The sequence below is a fragment of the Pungitius pungitius genome, chromosome 16, assembly GCF_949316345.1.
Source record: "Pungitius pungitius chromosome 16, fPunPun2.1, whole genome shotgun sequence".
NCBI classification, from domain to species: Eukaryota; Metazoa; Chordata; class Actinopteri; order Perciformes; family Gasterosteidae; genus Pungitius; species Pungitius pungitius.
The window spans coordinates 2,088,707-2,105,929 of NC_084915.1; the positions used below are offsets into that span (position 1 = coordinate 2,088,707).

Here is a 17,223-nt window from a genome sequence, read left to right on the forward strand (position 1 = left end):
TAAAAAAAATTAAAAATCTTCTTTAAAGATATCCTCTGTTTCAGGATCTGCCTCAGCCATCTCGCTGTCCGTCAAAGCATCTGCAGAGATTAAATAGGGAAAATATCTATTCTTTCATAATGTCATCAACAAAAAATACATTTACAATCTTACAATTCACACAGCCAATCAAAATATTTAATATTCAGTTCATGAATTTTCATTAATGTGATAATAATATCACATGGTTAACCTGTCTTGGAGTTTTGATAGTTTGAGATGTAACAAATAATATGGCATGTTTTTCTCTTAATCCTAGTACTTGTAAGTCACTTTGGATAAAAGCATCAGCTAAAGGAAATATTATGTAGTGTAAGATGTAAGAACTGCTTTTGAGTTCATTCATTGCAGATTGTCACACTTACCATCACCATTACCACTGCGTTCCTGCTCCACCACCATTAATCTAGCCTTTGTGGCTGCTACCTCTTTTCTAAGGTCCATCAATTCCTGCTTCATGGCCTCCACCTGCTTTTCAGCCGCTCGCCGCCTCCTAACCTGCCTCACCAGGACCTGCATGACCTTTAGATTGCAATCTAAAGATTGCACATACAGGTCCTGGCGAGTTACCGCCTGATCAAGGCACGCATACTGAAATTAAAAACAAACAAATGTACATATTGGTCATTTTTTAATACCAACTTGGTTCTATGGTGCATATTATATCATATCAAAATGATTATTATAAATTACAATATCTGTGTTCTGTATTGTAGGATTTCTTGCAAGAAAAATATGTTTACAAATGTGTGTTTAATGCACAACTTCAACCATGACGCCAATGAAGTATTATTACCCATCAATAGCTCTATAATGTTATACAAACACAAAGAAATAGATAATATGCCACTCAAATAAATATCAACACATGTACTTACAGTTTGAATTTGGCACGCCTGCCTCACTTTCTCCACCTCCTCATCGTTGATTTGGGGGAATTTTGTTGGACTTTGCATTCTCTAATGATCAACAAAACACGTAAAACACATAAAAGATAAAATAACTCAACAGGCCAAACACTACATACCACATTTTCAACATTAATTTCCACAGATTCCAATGTATAACAGAGGTACTACAATTTCAGGATTAACTACTTTACCTAACAATTAATTTCAAAGAAGACATTTCTCTCAATCTCTGGAAAATACATAAAATGAACGATACTTCTAAACTACAAAATAGGTAGTGCACAATATAGCTCTGAACAATAGTGTCATTCATTACAACATTAGCATTAAATCAAAAATACTCATGGATACTTACAAATGTATAGCTATACGTAGTGCACAATAAAGCTCTGAACAACGGTGTCATTCATTACAATATAAGCATTAAATCAATATACTCATGGATACTTACGAATGTATAGCTGGATGTGATGAATAAAAATAGCGCCACTCGTCCTCTTTCAAATCCTGCTGACGGTTAGCTGCATTTCGACTTCACCGCAAAGCCCCTCCCATCACACCCAAGCTGATTGGGCTATAATATAGCTCCTGAAGTTCAAAAATGCAAATCTCAAAAATGCATTATTTTATTATTACAATTAATTAATACATATAAACTTAATTTGTGTTCAAGCGTGAAAGTTACATAGAAACTTAATTAATTCTTTCTATTTTTAAAAACAGCACCGCCGACGAAAATGAAGAAAAAAAAAAAAAGCGAGTGAGCCTCTCACTCCGGCCACCGTAGGCAGACAGCTAGCTGTCAGTCCGGCTGCTAACTGGATTATGACAGCTGCATACACAGTTTAAGTTTTACCATGTAGAACGGTAACATGAGATATTATTCTGGAAGCATTTATTTCTACAAGTGGGCTAGAGGCTGGTGGAAATGACGTGAAAGGTTTTGTTTGGCCATCGGATACTTTCTAATGAACGCAACTAGCTTGCGCATATTACAAGGTAAGTAAAAAACGTTGGGCTGTCTGAATGATTGCCTTAATCAAAGAGATTATTGCCATCTACGATTACTTATTAACTTGATCTAGATCAATACTGTTCAGAACCTTTTAATACAGTTAACGCAACTTCCGGTGGTGGGCGTTGTGTCCAGACGCGAGTCCACACGGCTGCGTGCCAGCAGTCATTTAGAAGGGAGAGAGCGACACGCAAGTTTAAGATGGAGAGAGCTTTTTTCATTGGAAGTAAAACGAACAGAGACAAGACATACAGCGGGGACCTGTGCAGAGGAATTACTCAGCGTGTCAACCAGAAGGGGGGTGAGTGACAAACGGACCGCGTTAGTACTGATAGTGCCCGTAACATGTTGGTATCTGCTAGGCTAAGCTAAGCTGCTAGGCTACTTCTGTCAACATCTATCCTGCAGAGGACCGCCCTGTGTACCGTTGTGGTTTTGAAACGTCGTGGCAAAACGTCAGGAGATTCTTACTTCAAAGGCAGTTGTCAAGTGATGGAGAGTTTAGAGAAAAGTGCACGAGGACAGTAGGAAGAGTCGCTTGTAAACACGTTCTACACGTGTTAGTTTGGTGTTCCAAAATACAATAGAACAACAACATGTATTTCAGTATACATGCTGTCCGAAGTGAATACTCGTTAATTTAGACAAATTTGTTTTGAAAAGTAAAACGCAGGTTTAATCGTGATTTAATTAATTTAAAAATGTGAGAAATAAAGGACAAATTAAGTCAGTGGTACAAGTAAATGAAGAACATGTAATATGTGCGGTCATTAGCTTTAAATAACAACGGTTCTTGCCGTGAGGTTAAGCACCTTATTTGTGCAATTCCTTTTACGGTCCGTATTCTTAAACACTAACGACTCTTATTTTGACAACTTCTACCGGATGTCACTATGGTGTGTATATATACGACTCTCCAACGGTCGCTCTTCCTCTTTGAATTTCGTCTGATTTTCAAGGAACCACACCCTGAGCTCTGTACTTTTTAAAAAATTGTACCCTGCTTAATCCACACAAATACTTACACTACCACACACTGAGAGATACTCTTGATTCCACCAATCGCCTGAAAACTCTTCAGACTAACGGTAAGTTTAATATTATAATCATTCTTGAGGCTCGTCCATTTTGCGCTTCCGAGCTAACGCGAGCTAACGCGAGCTAACGCGAGCTAACGCTAAGCTAACTTAAGTTTGCCGAAGCTACATTCTTCCTTGCCGTCAGTAATTCTGAGGGGAACCAACACAGTTTAGCATAACTACTTCGTTCACAAACTAAACGAGTGTCGGTTATTTGCAGGACAGAGCACAAAGTATCGGAGTTGGTAGTTAACGCTTTAGCTCTGTTAGCTAATGTGAGCATTCACGGACATATTTTCGCGCGCATGTCGGCGCGGAACTGCTGTGTGTGGGAGAATGGCGTTTTTGTTATAAAGGTGGGGGAAACACTGCTATCACGTAACAGTTTAAATCGGGTCAGTAGATCGGTCGCTTTTACCAACGTTCACCATCCACTACTGCCCGACTTGTAGACCTGAGTGTATCTTGTCATTTAAATATTAAATATTGGCACCCAAATACTTTCAGATGCCGCGCGGAAAGTCCTTCTTCCGTTCTGAGGCTGCCAAGTTTCGCATGGCAGAGCGGAGCTACGGTTCTCAACTCCAGCAAGGTGGGAATAGCTATTGTCCTGTTATCATATAATATTATCATATAATATTTGTTCTTAAAACAGCACTCCTATTACATAAATTACATTAGGTTTCACTTTTTTTTCTTTTTCTTACATAGGCTGTGGCACAGGTCGGCGTCACTTTGTGCGCCCATGGCCAAAGTCTTCCCTCACTGGAAGACAACGTAAATTGGTCATTCCACCCAAGTTTCCAGACAAGAAGGTAGTTTAATTTTACAAGAAATGGACAAACTATTTAATCTAAATGAATGTGTGGTTTTCATTCACTCCCTTTTGTTGTTCCAGTTGGTGCTTGTTCTCGGATGCTCCCACCTGCGTGCAATTGCAGATGGATTTGTGACTATGCCGGACGGCATCCTCACCTTTGGCTTCCTCTCCATCCCTGGGGGGAGCGCAGCTGACCTGAAGCTGGAGATTGAGAACACTGTTCTCACTCACCAACCTGATGCACTTTGTGTCCTGGCTCCAAGCAACAATTTGACAGCCAGTCGTTCCGTCAGTGAAGCAGGAGCTGATTTTGCCAAGCTCATGACCAGTGTGACCAAACGCTTTCCTAATGTACGTGTTTTTTTGTCTTTTGTAATTATAAATCTTTTGGTATGAGCTGCTATAATTAGTCATGACTGAATGTAATTCATAATATTACGTACGTCTTTGTTCATGTAGGTGTTTGTCCTGGACTTTCCCCCACGCCTCAACTGTGAGGTGAAAGACCAGGACCTGTTGCGACAGGAATTCCGTGATGTCACTGCACGGATGAGTAAGTTTATTAAAGACTGTAGATTACATACACTGTAATGGATGTATGGTTATTGCTTTTTAGGCAGATACATAATTTACAGTTCAAGTAACCTTTAATTTCCTTTTCTCTATTTCTCAGGTGTGAAGTACTGTTCCATTGCAGAGTACTTTCCACTCCAAGACCGTAAACTTTGGGTCAGAGACGGCGTAAGTACATGCTGTTTTGATATTGCACATGGAAAAGTTCTACATACTGTTATGTATTTGATGTTGAATCTACATTCATGTTTTGTATATTCGCTTGTTATTATTTATTACAGGTGCACCTGAGTGATGATGGTGGGATGAAGATCCTGGTGAAGTGGCTGGCGCATCACTCCTATCAAGTAGGCCTTTTCAACAATGCTCTGATGCCACTTAATTATGAATCAATTTTATTTTGCTTAATGTTTGTCTATGTATCTAAAACAATGTATTACTCTTGTCATTATTAGAAACTTCACCCCCCGCCTGAGCCACAGGTTTCTTTCCGACCATCAGTGCCGGTTGTCACTCCAGCACCAAAGCCACAGCGTTCTCCCAGCACACGCCGAACCGCAATCACTCCAGAGCCCAAGCCATCACTGCTACCTTCAACTCCAGCAGTGAAGCCACTGGTTTCTCCCAAGCCATCACTGCTACCTTCAACTCCAGCAGCGAAGCCACTGGTTTCTCCCAAGCCATCACTGCTGCCTTCAACTCCAGCAGCGAAGCCACTGGTTTCTCCCAAGCCATCACTGCTACCTTCAACTCCAGCAGCGAAGCCACTGGTTTCTCCCAAGCCATCACTGCTGCCTTCAACTCCAGCAGCGAAGCCACTGGTTTCTCCCAAGCCATCACTGCTACCTTCAACTCCAGCAGTGAAGCCACTGGTTTCTCCCAAGCCATCACTGCTGCCTTCAACTCCAGCAGCGAAGCCACTGGTTTCTCCCAAGCCATCACTGCTGCCTTCAACTCCAGCAGCGAAGCCACTGGTTTCTCCCAAGCCATCACTGCTGCCTTCAACTCCAGCAGCGAAGCCACTGGTTTCTCCCAAGCCATCACTGCTGCCTTCAACTCCAGCAGCGAAGCCACTGGTTTCTCCCAAGCCATCACTGCTGCCTTCAACTCCAGCAGCGAAGCCACTGGTTTCTCCCAAGCCATCACTGCTACCTTCAACTCCAGCAGCGAAGCCACTGGTTTCTCCCAAGCCATCACTGCTACCTTCATCTTCAGCAGTGAAGCCACTGGTTTCTCAAAGACCATCAGTCCCCACATGCACTCCAAAAATACCACGTCAACCAGATCTTGAGTGGTCAATTGTTGGAAGGGGCAGGAAGGTAATGGTTCACTTTAAAGAACCAATATTTCCAAAACACCTCATCAAAGTGTAGGTTAAAGGAAATGTACTTGTGTGGGATTAAAACTATTCTGTTTGTTATTACAGAGGCAACAACCCGGCCAATTCCATCTAACATGCGATGCCCCCAAAAGAAGGCTGCTTCACCATCAGGTTGGTTGTTTGTTCTTGTTTAAGTCAAAGCAGCATATAATGATGAAGTATGCCAGTATGGTTTGCCTTTGAGAAAAGGGATTTGTTACCGTTGTTTCTACATTTCCATTTACCAGGAAGTGCTGAAGGAGTGCTCTGTCCTGCTAAATCCTCTCAAGTTTAGTAGGGCAAGGTTGGCAGAAATGAATAAGATTTCTCCATCGCATCTTCCTAGCCCGAAGATCTGCACACCAGCTTCTCCACAAATCAAAAAGGTATCCATTCTAATTGTCTTTGTTGAGAATCTTATATGGTAACTTGTCATTAAAGAATGTAATAGTTTGCACACACGACTTGTTAGCTTGACGTTTTTCACAGCACTGAAGTCACAGTCAAAGACTATGTGCTTGTAAAATAAAACTTGTTTCTTATTACAGAGGAGACCACCCGGTCAACCAAGGAGGAGGATCCTTCATAATCAGGTTGGTTATATATATATATATTTTTTTTTTTCTAAGTACCACACAATGTTATTATACTAGTAGAGTTGGCTTTTAATAGATTCATTTTTGACATTCTTCTTTCAATGTCTACATTTTTCAGGATGAGGTGAAGGATTGCTCCGTCCCGCTAACCCCTGCCAGGTCTAGCTTGGTGCCGTTGGTGAAGATGGATGACACTACTCCATTGAATGTTCCTAGCCCTAAGGAATGCACTCCAGTCCCTCCACACATAACAGAGGTATTTAAAAAATGATGTATTTATTCATAACACGAATCGTTTAAGAATGCAGAGGTTGTTTTGTTGCAGCATTTGGGGGTTTCCAGACAACATACTAAGAACGTGCTTGTATTTGTTTGTAATTATCGCTCCTCTTCTAGGTGGACACGTCACCAACTTCAACAGAGGTGATGGCCAGACCTCAGCCTACCAGAGTTTCGGTACCTGTCAAAAAAGAGGTTTGTCAACTTTGTGTGAAATTAGCTTGTTCCAATCATGTTTATAAATTGCAGTTCCTTCTAATATTGTTGGTGTTTTTAAGGTCCAGGCAGCACCAGGTGCAGAAGAGACGGCAGGGTCGTCTTCTACTGGTGTTCCAAAAGAAGCTGCCTCCGTCAAGGTTAGTCCGTTGTGTGGGAAATGGGGAAGGGAGAAAATATACACTCCTGTTTAATAACTACAACTGACCTCTATATAATCTAGGTGGTATTCGATGTGCAGTCATGGTTTTTATGTTTTACTAAATTATATTGAATTGCAAATGAGGGATTTTTAGTATTTTAGTCCGCTTCTTCTTGTGTTGAAGAATATAGATATTTCCAACCAATTTTCCCCTGCTAATAAATACAGTGTCTATGTAACTGATGGGCAGCAACCACACATTTGTAGTGTGACTCACTTGTGAAACCATATATAGAAACATGCTTGTTTTTATTTGTCTAGTTAATGCCCTTCTTTTTGTAGGTGCAAACGTCACCAACCTTTGCGGAGGTCGCTGCTCAATACTCCCATATGAGGGTTTTGGAGGCTGTAACAAAGAAGGTTGGTGGTCCTTTTTGGAAATCTACCTTATTCCAATTTCATTTTAATGTGGAATTCCTTCTAAATTGTGGGGTGTTTTTCTTTTTATAGGTCCCAGAAACACCAGGTGGAGAAGGTTCGAAGGAGTCGTCATCTACTGGTGTTCAGCAGGAAGCTGTCCCAAACGAGGTTGTTGCACATTGTTTTTTTTGTTTTTTTTCATAGGGGTGAGGGGAAACGTTATTTGCTGGCCTGTAGTACAAATCAATTACTTTCAGTCCAGTAGATGGTTCTGTTTATTTTTATATATATATATATATATATATATATAATATATATTGAAAAAATAAAGACGTTTTGACATCCAGGTTTTGCCGAGTGGGGGGGAGTCTGAAGGGTCGTCTTCTACTGGTGATGAGGAAGGGTCTATCAAGCTGAAGGTATCTTAATTTTATATTGTTTTTAGACATTTTTCTGGTGCATTCCATTCTACTTAATTGTCGTGGTTGATTCTTTCAATTCTGACCAATTGTGTCAAAAATTAATGACCATCTAATTGTTACCGCTTCTCTTGCCCCTAATTATAGATGAAGAAATTGTCTCGTAAGCGACACAACCAAAGATTCATCGCCGGTAAGTGTGATCGAGAACGATCTGCCAAATCCACCCGAGGGAAGTGCTACGATGCCAAAACCATCAGTGGTGCGGTAAGTCGTGAAGGTGAGTCGTGCACATGTTCAGAGAAAATGCCCCCACCCGTTGTTGCAGGGACTCGTAGAGAAGACACACTGCATGATGATGGAAATGTATCAACTGCATGCAGTGTTGCCGCTGTAATAAAGCATGTCCTGGCTCCTGTGTGTACCTGGAAAGCATCAGATATTGATGACATCTGTACAGAAGGTGGCAAGTTAAACATGTTTGTAGCTGAAGCAGGTAAAAGTAGTGACGTTAAAGGGAAGTGCACCTTGATTCAACAGCATAGTGTCTTTGGCAGAAAATTTAAGGTAAGGATTGGTAAACCGCAGCAAAGACATTTCAATGACTCTGCTGAAGAGCCTGAGTTGCATGAAGTGCTACAAGAACACTTGTTGAGGGATGGCATGTGTCTGTTGAACATGTATGGTGAGGTTTCTGCCATTATTCATCACGACAAACACTTGGTGTTTGTTGATTGTGGGTCACGTGATGCATCTGGGTTGGCATCTAGTGTTGGCACACCTGTGGCTGTCTTCAACAGCAGTCTTCATGACCTGATGCTTCACATCAGAAATCTGAAGGAGTCATTTGGCGCAAAGTGGTACGCCATCAGTAGCATTTCTGTGAAGGAGCATAATGTGGAATGTGTAGAAGGGCTTTCAGACAGCGACATGGAAGTTGCAGTTCACCCTGAGGACAGCCGTCCTGTCAGTGTTGAATGTCCTACAACATCTGTCCAGGGATCGTTTCATCAAGGAGACAGTCAGTTTGAATATGGCGGACTTCAGTGCATGGCCGTCGGTTTGGTGAGCATAGCAAAACACTCAACTCACTGTGTGTTTTCATGGCAGTCCAGCGATCTGGATGAGGTTGTAGTTTCAGGCGATGAGTTGTATTCTTCTCTGCGTGCCACCAACGCCATCAGTGGTGGGTCCCAACTGCTATGTGTACCAGATCTTCCCAAAGACTCTGTGATTAATGGACGCAGGTATGACTTTTCATATGGTGACTATGTTACTGGAGATGTTGATTTGGTTGAGGGAGAGCTTATTGAGCTAGGTGTACACGTCACTTTAAGAAAGGGGTTACAAAAGATTCTCACACAATATAACACGTGCCTTATGACATTACGTGGCAGTACATGTGCAATAATTTGTCAACAAGGACGTTATGCCGTGGTTGACTCTCATGCACGCAATGCACTTGGAATGGTAGATGCTGGAGGACAAAGTGTTGTTGTGTATTTTAGTGACTTTGAAGGCCTGTTTAGTCACATATGCAGATTTGCGGAAGCATTAAACACATCCCAAAAGCCATTTGAGATTGCTGGTGTTTGTGTCACTCAGAATGACCTAGTTGATAGCGGCCGCTTGTCCTTTGGTCAGAACGACCCTGTTGTAACTGAGACAACGTTGGGTTCTAGTTTACATCAGAAGAGTATTCAACCAACACCTGGCTGCTCTAACAGACGCAGAGGTACAAAGCGTAAGGTGTCCAAGGGAAACACCAACTCAAAAAAGGTAAAAACCAATGCAACACTTGGCAGCTCTGCCAGTCAGACAGGTGCAATGTGTAAGGTGGCAAAGGGAACTTGTACATCACCGGTAATAAAAACCAGTGTTACTGAGGTTGAGCCAGACATCGTATTTGTCAGTGATGTCATCAGTAAACAGTTGCAGTTTCGTCCACTTTGTAATGAGGTTTCACAAATTCTCTGCAAACAGTTAGATATCGTGTCAGAGAAAGATGATTCGGTATCTACAAACGTTGGTGCGTTGGGGGCTCCATGTTTGAATGACAAAATAGTTGGTGATGGAAACTGCTTCTTTAGAGCCATCAGTCAAGCTGTGAGTGGTACACAGAGGTATCACAGAAAAGTTCGCCTTGCTGTGGTTAAACACATAAAAAGTAATGCTGAAGCATATACGTGTCATTTGAGAAGTGAGTATAATTCAATCACAGAATATCTCATTTTGTCACGGATGTCTTATGTTGGCAGTTGGGCAACTGAAATTGAGATTCAGGCAACAGCAGATTTTTTGGGAATAAGTATTTTCACATATCACACTAATCGCTGGCTTGAATATAGTTGCACAAGCAAACAGTTAACCACTGAGGGACTGTATTTGGAAAACTGCAATGGGAACCATTATGAGTCTGTGGTTTGTGTTCAACAGCCTGGCATGCTGAGTTGTTATTGTTATTGCAAAGAGGACACACCTTGCTCCACTGACTATTCTCGTCGACAGAGTAAGAGAAAAATGAATACTTTGGAGAATCTCCGTTTTGATACAAGTTGTGTGCTTGAACCTGTTGCAGATATCTCCGAGCAGCCGGATAGTTCATTGCCAGCAACAGACATTGATTTTGTAATGTTGAGTGATGAATCTGTTGAAGATGATATCACAGAACTACATAGTACATTTCCAGCCAAGGACATAGATAGTGTAATTTTCAATGATGTACCTGCCGTATGTTGGGAATTTCATCCCTTGACCTCAGACGTAGCAAAATCAGTATGCAATTTGTATAACTTGTCCTATGAAAAGCAGGATGTTAAACTACCAACCATGAGTGGTTCATTAGGTGCTGTGTGCAAAACTCGTACAATTGTAAAGGATAAAAATAGTTTCTTTAGAGCAATTGCTCAAGCAGTCAGTGGTTCCCAAAAATGTCACCGAAAGATTAGGCTTGCAGTTGTAAAATATATGGAAGATCAGATTGATAACATTAAAATAATAGAAAAGGGATATGCTTCAATATCCCATTATATTAAAGAGACACACATGAAATATGTTGGTTATGATGCCACAGAAATAGAAATTGAAGCAACTGCAAATGCTTTTGGACTGGATATATATATATACAGTGGTAAAAAGTGGTTCAAATACAATTCTGTGAATCCAGTTTCGTCTGAAGTGGCAATTTACCTAAAACATGATGAGAATAATCACTATGAGCCAGTACTTTGTGTTAAACATATTACTGAAGTAAGTTGCTTTGATTTATGCAAAATGGATATCTCATCTGAAACCCAGTACATGAGGAGAAGGTCAAATGTAAAATTCCAGGATTCTTCAAACATCTGTAGTCCTACTAAATTATCAACCTATTTGAAAAGGAAGAAGGGCATCCAATTAAAGGCATTATATTTAGGAAGTTCCTTCCGTAGGCAGAAACTTAACACAGCGAGTAAAAAGCTATATCAGGAAAACCTGTCACATAGACTGAGAGTCCAGCAAATGAGTAAAGCCAATTATAAGGACAATCTGTTATACAAAGAAAATGTAAAGCAACTCAGTAAAAATAAATATCATCAAAACCACTTGCACAAAGAAAACAAAAAGAAACAAAGCATAAAAAAATATCAACAAAATCTGTTACACAAAGAGAACGTTAAGAAGCTCAGCAAAAATAAATATCAACAAAACCAGTTGCACAAAGAAATGTTAAAGGAATTTAGCAAAAATAAATACTGGACGAATCTCATTTACAGGCAGAAAGTGAAGGCAAGGAGTAAAAACAAATATGGAAATATTCTGCATAAAAAACGTGTTATTGCACGTAATAAAACAAGGTTTCAACAAAGGAAAGAACAGTCAAAACTGTTTGATTTTGTCATGGAGCAGTTTTCTGAAAAGGTAAGAAAAGGACCAGAGTTTGTATGTTGTGTTTGCAATCGACTGCTTTTCGAATATCAGGTGTCACATTGGAAAAATGACTATGGTAACCGTGAGGACATAGCTTTAATTGCTGAGAAATGTATCTCACGTAATCATTTACATGAATGTGATGATGATTGTGTAGTACCATGCAAATGGCTGGATATGGGTAGAGGAAAGCTATGGATCTGTTACACATGTCATTCTAAAATTAAGAGAGGAGTAATGCCACCTGAATGTGTACTGAACAATATGCAAGTACATCCCATTCCAGAAGAACTGGCTTGTTTAAACAGCTTGGAACAGCATTTGATTGCTTTGCACATACCTTTTATGAAAATGTTGGCTTTACCTAAAGGAGGTCAAAATGGAGTCCATGGACCTGTGACGTGTGTTCCAGCCAATATCGTTGAGACTACTAACTTGCTTCCACGTTCAGAAATGGACGGATCTCTTTTGCGTGTTAAGTTAAAGCGTAAGCTCACTTATAAAGGCCACTATGAGTATCAATTTGTAGATCCCTTACGCATTAAAAAAGCACTGATGGTTTTGAAAAAAACTAATGTATATTATAAAGATGTAGAATTTAATGAAAATTGGCTAAATGATTTTTGTAGAGAAGAAGACAAAAATGTAGATAATGATGCCGAAAATAACCAAACCGCTCCAGATGTTAGTGATGAGCTATTACATGATCGACAACAGCACTGCATGTTTCAAGACACGTGTCTGATGCCTGTCGATATTGGTCAAGAAGTATTGGATCAGTATTTTGACAGTACGTTAAATCTGGCTCCAGCTGAAGGTAGCACTCCAGTGAAATTATTAACAGATATTTCCAACGAAGCCAAGAGCTTTCCTGTATTGTTTCCACAGGGATCCAATACATTCCATGATTATAGGCAACAAAAGTTGACATTAGCACGATATTTGAACCTTAGACTTCTGAATGCAGATAACCGTTTTGGTAACAGTGTAGAATATATCTTCTATTCACAGTATGTATCAGAGGTGCAACAAGTCATATCCAGTGTCTCAATAGCATTGCGTAAGGGAAAAGCAGGCCATAACGCCAAATCAATTGATGTTGATTTACTGAAGGATCAGGAAACTTTAAAAAACTTGCTGCAGTTTGATAATGGGTTCCGTTTCCTTAAGCCTATTCGAGGAACCCCATCTTTTTGGCAGGGAGCTCAACATGACCTCATGGCTTGTGTGCGTCAACTTGGGGTCCCTACATGGTTTTGTTCTTTTTCTTCTGCAGATTTACGTTGGAAGTCACTTCTCACTAGTATTTTGAAACAAGAAGGTAGGACACAAACACTAGATGATTTAGAATGGTCTGAGAGATGCGAACTTCTGCGACGCAATCCTGTCACTGCGGCAAGGATGTTTGACTATAGGTGGCATTGTTTTTTGCGGGAGGTACTCATGTCTCCATCACAGCCAATTGGCAAGATAATAGACTTTTTTTATCGGGTGGAATTTCAACAGCGGGGGTCACCTCATGTGCATTGTCTTTTCTGGATTGAGAATGCACCAAAACTTGATAAAAACACAGATGATGAAGTAGTTCAATTCATTGATAAATATGTCACCTGTGAATTGCCATCACAAGACGAGCCGTTAAAGGCAATTGTGACATCTGTGCAACAACATTCAAAAAGACATTCAAAATCGTGTAAGAAAAAGCACACAATTTGTCGATTTAACTTTCCCAGGCCAGCATCCACTCGCACTTTTATATGTCGTAAAACCGAGGAATGTGAACAAACCTGTCTGTGTAACGTAACTCCTTTGACACCGTGTGGATGTGGACATAAAGAACGTTTAGCTGCAGAAGAGAAGAAGAGGGCACTTGCGAGGAAAATGATGACATCCATTAAGTTGGCTCTGTCAAATGAGGAGGCTAATTTTGGTTGTGTAGCGGAGTTGTTTGAAGCATTGGGGATCAATCAGACTACGTTTGAGGCTGCGTACAACTGTGTTTCCAGAAATACACATGTTGTTTTAAAAAGAGACATTGATGAAGTGTGGATCAATCAGTACAACAGGAATTTGTTAAAATGCTGGGATGCAAACCTTGACATTCAGTACGTGGTTAATGCCTATGCTTGCGTTGTGTATATCATTTCATACATCTCAAAGGCAGAGAAGGAGATGGGATTGTTGTTGCGAAATGCACACAGAGAGGCATCCAAGCATGGCAATGTCGATGCTAAAGATGCATTAAAAAAGTTAGGAAGTGTTTACCTGCACAACCGAGACGTTTGTGCTCAGGAGGCTGTGTATCGGTTGACGGGCATGCACCTTAAGGAATGTTCGCGAAAGGTTCAGTTTGTGCCAACAGGAGACACTACTGTCAAAATCAGTCTGCCGTTAAGTGTGTTAAAACAAAAGGCAGACAAGACAAATCTCTCAACGGCAGACATGTGGATGATTGGCTTAGAAGACCGTTATAAGAACAGACCAAATGATGCCGTTTTCAATGATGTGTGTCTGGCATCTTTTGCATCGGAGTATCGGGTTTTGTCAAAAAATGAACGTACAAACAATAGAATTCAACTCAAGAATAATCTCGGTTTTGTTGTTAAAAGAACAAGGTCTCAACCTGCAGTTGTCCGTTATGCTCGCTTTTCCAAGACTAAATGTCCAGAGAAATTTTTCCAAAGCATATTGCAGTTATTCATGCCATATCGTGTTGACAGCCAGTTAAAACCATCTAACTGTGAAACATTTCAACTATTTTACGAAAATGGTCATGTTACCTGTAACGACGGATCACGACAGTCCGTGAAGTCCATCGTTGACAAAAACCGAGCACTGTTTGAAGTTGACTCGGAGGAATTGGATACCGCACAACAGTGTATTGATGATGTTGGTGTTCTGGAAGATGCGTGGTGTGAACTGTGCCCAGAACAAGAATTGGAGCGGCTAGAAAGTGAACAAGAGCGCAGAGCCAATGACACGGTAGAAGAGCACGTAGAAAGTATTCCTGATCTTGCAGTTAGTCAGCAACAAGTTGCACATTTGCAAAAGACAAACACTCTAAGCAGAAATGAGGGGTTGAAATTAGTTCGTAGTCTGAACAATACACAAATGTCCATCTTTTATCAAGTAAGAACGTGGTGTTTGCAAAAGGTAAGTGGTCAAAATCCAGTCCCCTTTCATGTTTTCATAACCGGTGGTGCAGGAACTGGAAAAAGCCACTTGATCAAGGCACTTCAATACGAGGCAACGAGGTTACTCTCCCCACTGGGTCGTCACCCTGATGAACTGTGTGTATTGTTAACTGCTCCAACAGGCATTGCTGCATACAACTTGAATGCTTCAACCATTCATACCACGTTTAGCATTGCTACAAATGTCACACTGCCTTACACCCCTTTGGGTGAGGAAAAGATAAATACTTTGAGGGCCAAATACAGTAACCTTCAAATTTTAGTCATCGATGAAATTTCAATGGTTGACCATAGATTATTGGCATACGTACATGGTAGATTACGACAAATTAAACAGAGCGGCAACTTTTCCCCATTTGGTAATGTGTGTGTGATTGCGGTTGGAGATTTCTTCCAGTTGCCTCCAGTAAAAGGTAAGGCTTTGTATGTGGATGATTTGGGAAACGATCTGTGGTCTACCAATTTCAAGATCATTGAGTTGACGGTGATTCAGCGGCAGAAAGACACTGCATTTGCTGAATTGTTAAACAGATTGAGGAAACGTTCCAAATCAACGCCCATGCTGCCAAGTGACACCAGTTTACTTCGAACACGTGAAACTGGTGAGGAGAGTTCATCTTTGCACATTTTTCCCACAAATGCACAAGTTGAGACTCATAATGTTGAGCAGCTACTTAAAACATGTGAAGATCATGTCAAAATAGATGCTCAGGATTATGAACGCAACAAGAAAACGGGAAAACTTGAATTGAAACGGGGACATCATGCCACAGTCTTTAACACCACTTTAGCTCAGCAACTGGTTTTAGGTGAGAACGCTCGCGTCATGCTGACCAAAAATGTAGACATGATGGATGGACTTGTGAATGGGGTCTGTGGCACAGTGACACACATAGTGAATTCCACTGGAAATAACTTTCCAAAAATTGTGTACGTTCAATTTGATGATAAAGAGGTTGGCGCACAGACTAGGGGAAATCATGCCTGTGCTTCAAGCCACCTCTTAACCTCAACACCTATTCTTCCCCAAGAAGATAGGGTCACAAACAAAGGTGGATTACGTCGTCAATTTCCCCTTAAACTTTCCTGGGCTTGTACGATACACAAAGTACAAGGAATTACTGTTGCTAACGCTGTAGTGTCGCTTAAAAAAATATTTGCTGCAGGACAAGCATATGTAGCATTAAGTCGCATCACAACTTTGTCAGGATTAATTCTTCAGGACTTTAAAGAAGACGCCATCTATTGCAACAACAATGTGCAGGAAGCACTTCAGTGCATGCAACCATTTTTATGTGCATATAGCACAGGACACAAATCGTACACACACAATTTTAGAGTGCTTTTAATGAACGTCCAAGGTTTGCCAGCACATGTCAAAGACTTGCTCCTGTCCACACAGCATTTGCAGCTTAACTGTATTGCTGTGACCGAAACATGGCTGACTGAAACCTCTTTAAAAGAGTCAGTCAACATCATTGGTTATACATTTGACAGCTGTCCTCGTAGTACATCGTACAACAGCAGACACCCCGTGTTACTTGATTTACAAGCCCAACAACATGGGGGTGTTGCCATGTATACTGAAGACAGCTTGTCATACAACATTCTACAAGTACCAAATGTCAATATAGAATGTTTAGTGTTTCACTGTGCCACCTACGACATGCTGCTAGCAGTAATTTACAGGCCACCGTCGTATGCCATGTCTTTGTTTAAAGAACATTTGGAAAAATTACTTTCTTGGCTGGAAGAAAGGAGTAACACGATCACTGTCATGGGAGATTTTAATGACGACATTAGGAAGTCGTCTACAATTTGCGATTTTATGACCGACAATGGCTACATCCAGATTGTCACACAACCTACGACTGAGAAGGGGACATTGATTGACCACGTGTATGTTAGAACTACACAGTTTGAAGTGGAAGCAGAAGTCGTGCCAATGTATTTTAGTGATCACGAGGGGGTTGTGTGTTCTTTTACAACTAAAACCTTCCACAATGTCAAGGCATAATCTATGCCATTTATTTATTTATTTATTTATTTATTTATTACTTAATATCATGGTCTTCACCTCATTTTAAAGTTTAGTTATTATAAGAGACATAATAATTTCAATTATTTCTCTTATAATCTATAAATAACACTTTCTATGAAATGTAATTGTAATATATTTAAATGTTGGTCTGTCATGTATGTCTCATTAAATGAACATTGTCTTTGCAATTTTTATCATGTTATGCATGTT

At 40.5% G+C, this 17,223-nt stretch overlaps 2 protein-coding genes across 2 annotated transcripts; both read left to right on the plus strand.

Annotated features, from left to right (window-relative positions):
- Positions 1-739: 739 nt before the first annotated feature.
- Positions 740-6,521, plus strand: LOC119201418 (uncharacterized). The gene is made up of 10 exons (XM_062558190.1): positions 740-2,266; positions 3,552-3,636; positions 3,756-3,859; positions 3,943-4,215; positions 4,324-4,417; positions 4,538-4,605; positions 4,719-4,784; positions 4,893-5,056; positions 6,346-6,390; positions 6,512-6,521. The coding sequence occupies exons 2-10, from the start codon at positions 3,552-3,554 to the stop codon at positions 6,519-6,521; spliced, it is 909 nt and encodes a 302-aa protein (XP_062414174.1). The 5' UTR covers positions 740-2,266.
- A 450-nt stretch (positions 6,522-6,971) lies between these two features.
- On the plus strand, positions 6,972-16,989 carry LOC119206796 (uncharacterized). Its single transcript, XM_062558191.1, has 5 exons — positions 6,972-7,028; positions 7,373-7,450; positions 7,541-7,618; positions 7,798-7,869; positions 8,017-16,989. The coding sequence occupies exons 2-5, from the start codon at positions 7,421-7,423 to the stop codon at positions 16,987-16,989; spliced, it is 9,153 nt and encodes a 3,050-aa protein (XP_062414175.1). The 5' UTR covers positions 6,972-7,028; positions 7,373-7,420.
- The last annotated feature ends 234 nt before the right edge of the window (positions 16,990-17,223 follow it).